Genomic DNA, 13,491 nt, shown 5'->3' with positions numbered 1-13,491 from the left:
CTTGTGCTCTGAACAATTATACATAAAATAATTGTATTCAACAGTCAAGAATTACACTATTTGTATCAAAGATGTCACTGTTCTTTAGTCATTCTGGTGTTTGCTCAAAAGCAGGGTCAGAGTGGAATGAGTATACTGTACAGACTGAATATTACAATGGGTAAAAGACCACCAATTGTCTGGATGTATGTTCCAGGGTCAATGCAGTCAGTGGGTTTATGTAGCTGAAATAGATATATTGACCGATGTATTGATCTTAGACCAGCTGTGACAATGACATCAACCCAGCTGCATTGTTTGACAGGGGAAACAATGGCTCCCATTTGCCACTAGATGGTGCTAACATGTTAAACTCGAAGCAGCTGTACCCTGCTCCAGTCCACACCCCATCCCATGGCTCAGTTCTTCCTTCCTAGCCTTCATCTTGTCATCCATTTGCACTGCAGTGTTTAGGAGTGATGCAATTAGAATAACACGGTTTAAAGTTAAGTGAATAATCATGGTGCTTTAAATGAATCCCTTTGAATAGAAAAGCAAGACAGAGCCCAAGAAGGTATTTTTCAACAGTTGTTTATATATCACTTCATTTGTTTTCATTATATACACTGAAAGGCATAAAATTAACGTGGGCAGTTGAACAGGAGACAGGAGAGGAACACCTACAAACATACATCTTCAACAAGCTCACACGAGGGAAGGGAAGAGGTTCAGTACATCTACACTAATGCCAAATCATAATAAAAAAGAAAACATACAAAAATTCAACAATAGTAACATGTAACCCATTTTAACTTCTCAACCTCCATAACTGGATGTAATTAAAAGATTAAGAGTATGGAAGGTATCCTCACAGAAACCTCGACTCTAAAACTGGGCTTAAGTGACTTGGTTATAATTCCGGAGGCTTCCACTGGGTGTTTAATTTATGTACAAAGCCAATTTCATATGTGCAGTTAGGTGAAAGTCAAAGTACTAATGATCCCAACAGAATCGTTCTAAACAGACCATGTAGTGGGCAGGGTTGGAAAGGCTCTATAAAAGTATGGAATGAACGTGTTAAGTTTCATACAATTACACATAATGCATGTAAACACCATACCAAGCAAACTTCACAGTACTGCATTACATAAAACATACTATATATTCCCATTGACCTTTCAGCTGCATTTCCTAAATCTCTGGGCGTTTGGATGCACGAGTAGTGTTAACAAACTGAGTTGCATAGAATGACTATCAATTAAACAGATCCACAAGGTAATACTCTAGCTTGTAGATCTGTTCTCACACGTTGGGAGTAAATAATTAAGCTTTACTCTAGCAAGGGAGCACCCTAGCAGTGGTATAGTTGTACTGTGAGCTATATTCCTTTACTTTGGTCAAATGTACTGGAACCAGGACCAAAGCAGCAACATCATTTGCAGGGTTGTCACACAGCTGGTCCAGGCAAAATTGTCCACACACGGATCGAAAACGATACGACACGCACATTCTACAGTAACAACCAAAGAACAGTGCTGCTGGCCAAAGAAATACCTAGCAAAATCTGAAAAGATCTGCACACCAACCGGCTCCCTCCCGTGAGTGAGGTCTTGAGGAAGAGCCTTGTGCTACAACCGCCACGGTGGCAGAAATCACGTCATTCAAAATGGGAGCTTGCTTATGTGCAGATATTTTTTTAGATTTTAAACACATGAATCATCACAGGCAATATCTCATACTCCATGGTGTTAGTTTAGTTACATTAGTGCTATTGAATGAAGGCTCGGGGTTGTGATTAGGAAGATGAAAGGGGGGGGGGGGTTGATCAATCCCTGTCAAAGATTCCATCAAGCTACATAGTAATTTTATACAAAGACTGACTGGCGACTATATGAAATTAAGTCAAGCTGAATAAAACATTGATTGTAATTACTGTAGCTCATCAAGAAATTAAATGTTAAGTGCCGTAAACCTTCAATATATCGAAATATGCAACCTCTATACTGGGCGAGTTGTTCAGTGCTGTGCACCACAGTTGCTGAATGCAGCAAAATGGACACCCCATATATAGACTAATATATCGTGTCACTATAACTCGATATGATATATATACAATTCTACACAGCTGGACATCCTAGAATGGTGCACTTTCCTGAACAACCCCCCCCCCCCACACAAGTTCTGTAAGGGGCGGAGCCTGCTCCATGGCAGCTGTACACACTGACGAATGAGGAGTCCTTTCCAGAGTGATGGTGAAAAGAGGGCGGGATTACATGAGGTGAGAGAGGGGGGGGGGGGCGGGTATAACTGACAAGACATCTGGACCCTATTCAAGTGATTGCAACATGAGGAGCTGCTTCAGGACCTTGGTCTGACTGGTCTCTCTGATCTCTCCGGCTAGGAACATCTCATCCACAACCGTGTACACCTGAGAGAGCAAGAGACAGGTAAGCTGGTCAGAGGACACACCCGCTGGAACGTTATGCCCCCATTTTATGCTTAGTTGCATGCCATGCCCAGGGTTGCCAGATCTGCTTATAATAATTTCCCCGCAATATTTTATTTGAAAATAGCCGATCTACAAGCTAAAAACGCGTTGCGATGCGACACGTTGTGAGCTGGTAGATCTGCTATTTTCAAATAGCTGATGTATAGGTTAAAGTGCTAGTGTGGCCCATAGTCGCTTCTTTTGGGCTGGTTTTCCTAGACCTAGTTGCTCATTTCACTCACAGAATCTGGCAACGCTGGCCATGCCCCGCACCGAAAATAGGCAATCTACAAGTTCATAACGTGTCGCAGTGCGATGCGTCGCGAGCACTGCCATTTCAGGTGAGCGACGCCAATGCACAACTAAGTATAAATCAGGCCTTAGAAACGCTTGGGAATGCACTGACGCGACTGTGTGTACTGTTTGGTAAACATAATGGTTTACCTTTAGATCAGTACTTAGGTGACTTTCACACCTCTGTAATTAACAAGACTATTTCCCCCAAATCTATGACAAAACACCTGCATCACACGTAAATAATGTAAGGTGTTCCCGTGGAACTTGTGGTCGGCTGGCCCAAAGTGTTTCAATACTTGCGTCAGGGCCAGCAAGCCATTTATAATGTTGAGCCATGCACCTACATTGTTCGGCGCAGACCATACAAACTGTTGTTATATTTTTAATCCTTCCCACTTTAAAAGACTGGTAGTACTTAAATCATACATAGGCACTAATTCAATTGGCATCGGTGCATTCCAAACAACAGCGTCTTCAATAAAAGTCAACCTAGTGTATTTTAAACAGCATTAACTAGACCATATCGTCGCCTAGCTAAACTAATGGCATAAGTCATTTTTTTTACGTTTTTCAGGAAAAATAAAAAACTGATCCTAAACAAAACTATGTGATATTTCTTAATCATTTCACCCAAAATGTTTATAACAAATTATGACTATTTAAATAGAAATAACACTGTCTGTCAGTTAAATTAAATCTGACTTAAGCCAAAAAAGAAAAGCAAAAAAAATTACAAAATGGCCTAAATCAGTAAATAATTTGTCACAAAACCATGTGACTTAAGTCACAAAACCATGTGCTTTTGTGTGACGCTGTAGTATGTCGCGTAGGGCATTGATTTATGAAAGAACAAAAGGTTAGAATATGGATATGTCTGCCCGACAACAGCGATAGCAGTATAAGATCAGTTGGTGCTTTTCATCTGTCAACTCAAAGATGTGGGGCGGCTGGCTCGAGTTCATTAGCAAAGCGTGGGTGTAACTCGGATGATGGGGAGTAGAGTAAACCGTGCCTTTTACTGTATTCTCATACATTTCTGTGTCGTTTTTTTTATGCGAAGGTGTCACTAGCAAGGTAACTTGCAAACATGGCCGGTATGTCGTTAATGTTCAGCGCGTGGGCGGACATTCAAAAACACAGTCTGTAATTAGTGTGAAAGCCAACAGCAGCGAGGTGTTATCTGCTCAGAGTTTCATTCACAGGTCGGAAAAAACACCCCATGCTGTAAGATGTAGATGAGCATTATAATTGAAGGACTGGTGTAATTATAAGCTACATACCACTGCTATGGCACCACCATAAATAATCATATTCATAATGATAAAATAACAACTCTGAGGCAAAGAGAAGCTATGTATGTTCTTACCTTGTAGAAGTTGAACACAAGGTCCAATTCACACACATTGTGGAAATACTCGTTTAGAACCTGTGAAGAAAGACCCGCAGTCATACATTCAATAGACAGCCGGTAGTGGATGACGGAATTGCTTTGTTTAGAGTGGACGTAGCTAGGAATTATTACAGCTACGGAAATGGATTAGTGACTAGGAGGTAACGACCCCCCAAAATATAACTGGGTACCCCAAGGGCAATTTCTGCCTTTTTCTTATATTATTTGACAATTTGGCCAATGTTAGACCAGTTCTTATAGTATAGTTTATTTATTACTTTTGATGCAGTATAATGGTCTTTATCTTTTCTTAGGTAAAGGTATTAAAGGTCCTTAGATGTCACTTCTGTCACTTCACTGTCATCTGGGGACCCCCCCTGAGGATCCCGACCCATAGGTTGAGAACCACTGTTCTAGCCGATCTACAAGCTCACACTACGCAACAACATGACTTGTCCATTTCATCGATATTTGGTGCAGAGGGAAAAAAGGAAGAGGCCTAGTACAGACCCCTGGGTACTGTGGTAACAAATTGTATATAGGGTATAAGTGGTTAAGATTGCACAGTACACGGTGACATGCATATCCGTTTTCATATTTTGTGCAAGCTTTGGCCTAGAGTTTCAATTAATTTCAGTGTTTTGAATATTTCATGATCCAGGAGGACTTCCAGTGCTGAAGGGTTTGGACAGGACTAGATTCTATCATTTCAACCAATCAATACGCACGGCTCTTCTCGGTTACAACACATTTCAAGACCATAAAAAGGCAGAGAGTGAGAGCAAAGCTAACAATTACCAATTTGGCCTCATAAGTGATAAAACAAAATTGAAATGGTATGAAATGCGGACGCATTAAGCTTTGACCGACATGGTCCAGAGGCAGTCATAGCATTCTAGGTCATGGAGCTCTTGAACAGAGTGTCAGGAATGGACTGTTTCTCTTCATGGCCACATTCCGCCTGTCCCTTGAACACTGTGCACTAAGAGAGCTGTTCTGGTATTCCCCCCGCGACCCCAAACACAAACGCCACGGTCACTCCCTCTGTGCTAGGTGTAGGCAGTATATACTTTTGAAATACCCTTTTGAAAGCTTCCCCAGAAAACACTGAATCTGAAGCCTTCCATCGTCACAAAAGGTTTTAAGCTTCACATTCAAACATGATTTTTAGATTTAGTTTATATTTTTTCCATAGTCATTAAACCATTACCAAACTTACATGGTTAACCACATGAAACCTACAGTCCCTTTTCTGGGTGTGTAATAATAGGCAAACATTTGGCGAAATACGTATGGCTAAAATACACTCACGGCACAGCGCGTCACAATATGATGCTGTGTTGTCTTCATTTAAGTCCATAGTTATTGGTGTGATGACTGAATGAATCAATAGTTAAAATGTATTATTTAATTAATACATGATTATCTCTCCCCTCAATCTAAAACTGATTGTTTTGTGAAGGATTTAGGAACCAATACAGTCTGTCTTTAATCATCATTTAAACTAAGCCTTTACTTTCTGTAAGTCTTTTGGTTTGACATCAAAATGTGTTTCAGCAGATGAGGGAGGGGAATTTTAAGAAAATCATTGAGACTTTACTCAAACAAGGCTGTTGAGTACAACATAGAATATCTGTGTGCGTGTGTTTTATTTACCTCTACAAAGTTGTGGATCCCCTCCAGGTATGCCAGGTTATTGTCTGTCACATCCACACAGATACAGAAGTACAAGCCAGCATAACGCCTGTAAATGATCTTGAAGTTCCTGAACTGTAGAAGAAAGACTATGAGAGCTCATCTCAAACAGTAGGCATCAACAGTCTTAAAACAACAATAACAGTCGGTAGACTCTGTACACTTGAGGCTGAGCCAATTCTGCTCCAGCTAATATCTTTCTTTCTTCCCTGAAAAAAAAGGTCAAACTAAGAATGGACCAGCTTGGGAAATAAGCACAAATGTCTCCCCCGACAAATAGGGAAAATAGCAACAGGTATGTTGTGTTTGTGAGCCTGTAGATCTTCTTTTTGCGCTATTTCAGAATCAACCTTATTTAGGCATTAATTTATTGTCACATCACAGGTTTACAGGTGTAAATAAGGTGGAATTGGTTTTTGTGTAAGCTCCATCGTTCTTGTTTTCAGAAAGAGAAAAGGAGGGGGGGGGGGCAGGGAGAGCAAGGAGAAGAAGAAATCAAACAGTGACGGCCGATCTACAACAGACTTTTCAAAGCGAGCGTATGCGGGGTGCGTACAACGCGTTTGTTTAGATCCAATTGATTATCAATGATACCGGCTACACCAGGCGCCCGGATACGCGAGTCCCCCATACGCAGACTTTTAAAATAGGACTGGATCTAAAAGTGCGCGTGTGCGTATATGCACGTGTGTGAGATTCTCTGGTGTAGATCGCCCGTGAAGAGAAACATGTCAGGGATAGGTAAAAATCTAAGATTTCCTTGACCAATCTTTGACCATTTTTGATTGATTGTCCATTTCTGACAATTTTGCCCAAAATAGGATGCCAGGTTGAAAGTCAGTAGTTATTCCATAAAGCCAGGCATGGTATGACTGCCGTTTTCAACTGCTCAAAGAGACGCACAACAAAGCAATTAACCACTTGAAACCTAGTGACCCTGTTCTGAGCATGTCATAATAGGTGAACGTTTAGTGAAAACAGCAGATCTACAAGTTCACAAATCACAACGCATGTGTTGTGAGCTTGTAGATTGGCTACATTCACCAGTCAATGTTAACGGGGTGCCATTGGATGTCCCAAGGCGGGAGCCGTCGATATCACAGTCCCAACTCGGAACTGCCGATTTCGGGGACGGGACGTCATCACTTTTACAACTATGCCTGGCAAGTAGGCTTGACTGACAACGAACGTTTAGTCAAATATTTGTATTTGCGTAATGCATGTTTTAGGTTTTTGTTTTATCTGATAAATATCTTAAAGAGTCAATGATGGCTGTTGCGTGTGGCCATGACATGTACTGTATCATTCACTCATTCATTGACTCAACCATTCACTAAACCCCACTGTCTCTCCTCTCACTCAGGCTGGCACACCTGCAGCTGATCCGTAATTGCTGCCGCCCCAATCAAGGCACTATAAAGCCAGCAAGATTTCAGTCCTTCAGCAGACACAGACCCAGCAACAACCCTGTTCCCATTCCTCGTTGATTTTGGCTAGAAAGCCTTTTCTTTAAGTTAGTTTGTAGCTTTAGTTTGGCCTGGAGATGGCCGGCAGTTCCCTGTTTTCGTTTAGTTTTTAGTTTAGTAATACTATTTTGTTAGGTAGGGAGGGGGGAGCAGCTTCGGCGTCCCTATAGGGGGTGGCCTGGTCCCCCCTCCATTCTATTCTGTTTGCCGGCATCTCCAGGCCTCCTTTTGGTTCATTCATTTTGTAAAGTATTCCTCATATTGTTTGTTTATTTCCATTGTGGGAGTTAAATAAAATGATTTAAACCTTTGCTATTTGTTTGGTGTCCAATTTATGTTGGGGTCTCCACTTCGAGCCATTGGTTTATCGTAGTACTGTGTGGAGACCGTAACAATGGCCAAATGATTACAAGTAGTACATTACTACTGTATCTCCACATCTGTAACTTTCTTCCACACCGCATTGTTCTGACTTATGACCCTTTTTTTTTTTTTTTCCCAACCGTTACGATATTGAGGTCATATTTTGTTATGTTTGTGTCAGGAGTAGCCGTATGTCTGTGTGCTCTTCTGTTGACGGCCTGCTATATATTTTTGGTTAATTGCCTAGTCATACAGTAACTGGACAAGTGCCTTACCTCCACAAAGTTGGTGTGTTTGGCATCACGGACAGTTACCACCGCATGTACTTCTTCAATCAACTTCTGTTTCTCATCATCATCAAACTGCATGTACCATTTGGCCAGCCGTGTCTTCCCTGCTCGGTTCTGGATCAGGATGAAGCGGATCTGCGGATGACAACAACATGGAGAAGGTGAAGGTTTCATAGATGATGCTTGGAAGGGTTTCAAAAACATAAACCAAACGAGCAAGGACCTGCCTTATGTAACACCAGTGATGTAAAGTAACATTTACTTAAGTAAAATTTTGAGGTATTACTCCACTACATTTATTTGAGAACTTTAGTCTACTTTGTAGATTTTGATTATTATTACAAAACATACATTAACCACTTCAGCCCTATATACATTTCGGCCATTTGAAAATAGCCGATATACAAGCTCACAATGCGTCGTGATGCAACGCATTGTGAGCTTGTAGATCTGCTATTTTCAAGAGATTTGTATACATTTGAAAACTTGTGAAATGGGACATTCTGCATAATGACAACTTTTTACTTTTGGTGCTAAAAGTACATTTAAATACCCATACTTTTGTACTTCTATTTAAGTAAATGTTGAATTAGTGTAACCCAGTTACCACTGGGTAACACTATAAAATGTGATCTGTCATTTTTTCATCAGAATAACTGCCATGGAAATATGTTGCAATCTATAGCATGTTTATTAACTAGATATTACAAACTAGATAACTAGGTATAGTTATTTAATCACGTTTGACTGTCCAAATAAACACATCTAATGAAGATGGATGGATGGATGGATGGATAGATAGATAGATTAGATCCTGTAGATCAGGGGTCTTCAACAGGGGATCCGGGACCCCTAAGGGGTCCTCCAAATCTTTGTGTGATAGGATCCTGAGGGGAGTGAGGGGAACATAAGGCTACGGACCCCCATTTAATGGCATCTCTATCTCTGGGACCCCAATATATATTGTAAAATCAATGTTAATTTAACTCTGAGAGTGTACAAATGGAACCAAATGGACACTCTCAGAGTTACACACCTGTAATGGGCCATTTGGTTCCATTTGTACAATCTCAGAGTTACAGACCCATAAGGGTCCATTTGGTGCCTAATCTATCATTTAGCTGGGGATCCCCTGGAACTCCCTCAAGGACCCCTGGGGGTCCCCGGACCCCACTTTGAGAACCTATCAGCTAAGGGGTCCTTGGCCTGTACAACGTTGGAGATCCCTGATGTAGATATCCAATGATTATAGATAGATCAATGAATAGCTAGATTAGATCTAGTAGATATCTAATGATTATAGATGGCTAGATAGATTAGATCTTGTAGATCTCTTTTCGGCAAGTGACCCCGTTGTACCACTGAGTATAAACTAGGCTTTTAGAGTTGAACCACACCCATTCATTTGGGGGAAAAATAACAGTTTAATATGGAAACGTGTTTTTTTCGATAGGAAACACGCCTTCTATTTTACGACAGTAGTGCAGTATATATATATATATATATATATATATATATATATATATATATATATATATATAATATAAACTATGAATTAGCCTTTAGCCTGCTATCGGTTATGTGTGCTAACGCTGGACCAAAGGGTTTTTAAGATAAATAAACACAGTTACCATTGTCTTCTTCTATATACGTGGAGCCTTTAGACCTTCAGAATAAGCCGTTCTTCGACAAATATGCGACACTTTTTAACATAAATACATCAGTAAAGGGTTTTAATTCTTTCGACCGCTGTCCGCTATCTTTCTCTCTCCCGGAGCTATCAGGAACTGCTGTGCTGTGGCGTCCGTCCGACGTCAAAACGCAATGCATGTTGGGGCATGGAGTTTTGATTGGTTTTCTTAGAACGAGCAGAGGGCGTTGTAGAACTACCAGAACCGGCATGCATTGCGCTCCGTCTCTTTTGATGTCGTGCATTGGGTCACATGAGTAGAACCAAAGGGCTATTATTATTTTTCTTCTCACAGACTATCTGGGTGCCAACAACTAAGCCTGGAGTTAAAGGGTTTTAGACAGTGGTGTAAAGTAACTAAGTACATTTACTCAAGTACTGTACTTAAAGGACGACTTCACCCCTTTTCAACCTGTCTTCATATCTAATACTCATGATAAAATGGTACAATTTTTTTCTACTCAGTCTGTGTCTCAGAGGAGGGCTGTGGACAGTTCAGAGTCCCGTCTACCAGTGACATCATCAATGGGGAATCCAAGCTAATAGAAACTGCATGCTTTCTATTCCTGGAAAGTTGCAATGCAATAAAAGAAGCCTTTGTTCTCGTGTTAATAAAAATCTAAATCATTTTTTTAAAATCTTGTTGGAAAAAAAAAATCCTGCCTAACGATGATGTCACTGGTAGACGGGTTTCTGGACTGTCCACAGCCCTCCTATGAGACACAGACCAAGTACAAAAAAATTGTATCATTTTATCATGAGCATTAGTGAGGACCTATTATATGAAGATAGGTTGAAAAGGGGTGAAGTCGTCCTTTAAGTACAATTTGTAGGTACTTTTTTACTTTACTGGAGTTGTACTTTTACTTCTGCTCCACTACATCTCAGAGGCAAATATTTACTCCACTACAATTATTTGAAAACTTTAGTTACTTGTTACTTTGCAGATATAAATTATTACATTATAAAACATATTAACCACTTTAGCCCTATTTTATACCTAGGCTATTTGAAAATAGCCGATCTACAAGCTCACAACGCGATGCAATGCCTTGTGAGCTTGTAGATCTGCTATTTTCAAACATTATTGTACTTTTACTTTTTGTACTTTAAGTACAATTTGATACCAATACTTTTGTACCTTTACTCAAATGTTTAATTCCAGACTTTTAATTGTAACAGAGTACATTGCAGTATTGATACTTTTACTTAAGTAAAACATTTGAGTACTTTTTCCACCACTGGTTTTAGAAATAGGATAGTGGTATTGATACAAATTAAATTAGATCATGGAGGTAGTCTAGGGATAATGTGTAATGATTTTCATCTAATGTTTGTGTCATTTTAGGACTCAATTGACCTAATCTTGGAGAATTGTCCTTCAGTATAGTGTGGATAGTTGGTCGATAGGCTCTATTCACAGCAGCCATATTATGAAGACATTCACAGGTGTTACCAATGATCTGTACCATTTAATGTAGCACAGTGGTTTCCACGACCCCCATAACTCTGAAAGTGTACAAATGGAACCAATGTATTTGTACACTCTCAGAGTTACACACCCGTAAAGGGCCATTTGGGAGTGTTTCCAGTGAGCCAACATGCACAATATCAGCACCCTGACTCTGTTTGACCAGAATGGAACAGAGCCTTCATTAGTATCATTGGTAACACCTGTGAATGTCTTCATAATATGGCTGCTGTGAATAGAGCCTATTAGATTTATTTTTCCTTTCTAACTATCTTCAAATCGTGTTGAAGTCTGTTGTGCAAAACTTTGCAGTGGTGAAATGTGTACAATCTATGTGAGCAGAGGCCATGAACATTTCAGCCATGAGAACTTTATGATAATGTCAGCAGTGTTTTTTTCACAGCAAATAGGACAAAAAGAAAACACACACACACCCACATTTTACTGCATGAAAGAGAAAAAAAACAAGATGGTCAACTTTTCTGAGGTTACATCACTTTGGCTGTTTTCCGCACAGTCAGGACTCGGAGGTTGTTTACTGGTCTGCCGGGTAGACGATGCACCACAGAACATTGTCCAGACAGCTTGGACAGCGAAGCTGCTCTGAACTGGACGTTTGGGGAGGGGGGGGGGGGCGGGGGGCGATTGTCAGAGATTGCACAACTCTGTGAGTGGGAGGAATGTGCTCTGGCCCCTGGGGACCTAGAAATATTTCAGCTGCAGAGGGAGAGAGTTGTTGAGGTGGGATAGAGAGGAAGAAAAAACATAAAGGGAAACCATGCACGCAGGGCACTGATTTTCTATGCAGCCAAAATTCTCAGTGTTCATTTCTTAGGGTTTTTACTGCGTACTGTTGGCACCTATGTTTTCAGGCTATTTACCAGGGCCATGGTAAAAAAAACTCTGCTCTCTAGGTAAGAATACAATAGCACGTTTGTGAAGCTCCTATTGTTCATGTTTATAACCACATGAACCATGAACACATTCGGAGAAAATAGCCGATCTACAAGCTCACAACGTGCTGCAACACAACGCGTGACCAACAGCCTGTAGATCAGCAAAAAACGTTTGGTGTACAGGGAGAAAAAAGTAGGGGGCCTAGTATAGACCCCTGGGGGACTCTGGTCAATGAAGTATATAAGGTTTAAGTGGTGAAATAGTTGTTCAGTGTTGACAGCATGTCACAGGGAACTGCTAGCAGGCTGGTGGGAGAAAGAGGGACGTAAAACAGAGGCAGATTGTGAAACTGAAACTTTGACCCCTTGCTAATCTTGCTCTGTATGATTGGGGTCATGCAAATATTGCTGAGAACACACTGACTATGTGATTGGACAGAAGCTTGTGGATTCATGCAAACCGAGGCCACTGCACGTTGAACCACGGCCGACTGTGTGTTTAATGGAGGGCCACGGACATAACCTTTTAAATAACTCAAAGTACACAATCTTATAAGCTTTTAATCCCAATTTAGAATTTTATAGCTATATTTTAGGATCATTATATTAAGTGAATATTAAGTGACTTTTCAAAAGCCATCCACAGAGATGTGACTGATTAGCCAGCTGGTTCCAGACCCATAGACCCATATGTCTGATAATCATGCTAGTGACTGATCATTGTGTGGACAGACATTTTCCTCAGTATTTACAACAAGGAGGAAACTGTTAGATTGCATTCACATAAACTTAAACTTTATATTCATCACTGACCGGAGTCCCAGGGGTCTATACTAGGCCCCCTACTTTTGTCATCAAATATCTTTGCCGAATGTTCGCTTATTTTTTACTGAAGATTCACTTTGTTTCTATTATGTCCCAGAATATATAGATGCTAGGTTTCATGTGTTTGAGAGACAGGGTTCAAACCAAAATGTCTCAATTCAAGCGATAGCTGTTTAAGTATGAACTATAGTCAAATTATAATACAGATTGGATCCCTGATAGTTATCCTGATTATGTTGAATGGTTGCCATTGTGTGTCAGAAAAAAAAACCTACATGTGATATTTTCCATTTGTTATGATTTATTCATGTGATTTAGCAGAAATGTGCATGAGCATTGAATGTGCATGTGTGCATTGATTTGACAGAAATGCACAAAACGTAGTCTGTTCATGATGTGTTTGAGGATGTAAAAATCACTGAGACTTCTTGATCAACACAGATAGGCTCTTATTATAGAGGAGACCCCTTATTCTTTAACCACGTACTCCCTATTTTGGTGACTGGGGCCCCCCATGGGTCTGGACTTGGTCCCTTCCTTTTTTCCCTCTACACTAAAATATCTTTCCCAAAAATAGATGCTAGGGTTCATGTGGTTAACCACTTTTAACCTGCGTCCCTATTTTGGACGTGTCATACGAT

At 40.4% G+C, this 13,491-nt stretch overlaps 1 protein-coding gene across 1 annotated transcript; it reads right to left on the bottom strand.

Moving 5' to 3' along the window:
- Positions 1-554: 554 nt before the first annotated feature.
- On the bottom strand, positions 555-9,765 carry ap2s1 (adaptor related protein complex 2 subunit sigma 1). Its single transcript, XM_084064277.1, has 5 exons — positions 9,600-9,765; positions 7,954-8,103; positions 5,811-5,924; positions 4,131-4,190; positions 555-2,407 (listed from the first exon to the last, which is right to left on the bottom strand). Exons 1-5 carry the CDS (start codon positions 9,600-9,602, stop codon positions 2,306-2,308), a joined length of 429 nt encoding a protein of 142 aa, XP_083920403.1. The 5' UTR covers positions 9,603-9,765; the 3' UTR covers positions 555-2,305.
- Positions 9,766-13,491: the final 3,726 nt, after the last annotated feature.

Source organism: Gymnoscopelus microlampas, assembly GCF_963454915.1.
Source record: "Gymnoscopelus microlampas genome assembly, chromosome: 8".
Lineage (NCBI taxonomy): Eukaryota > Metazoa > Chordata > Actinopteri > Myctophiformes > Myctophidae > Gymnoscopelus > Gymnoscopelus microlampas.
This window is presented reverse-complemented; position numbering and strand designations above follow the sequence as displayed.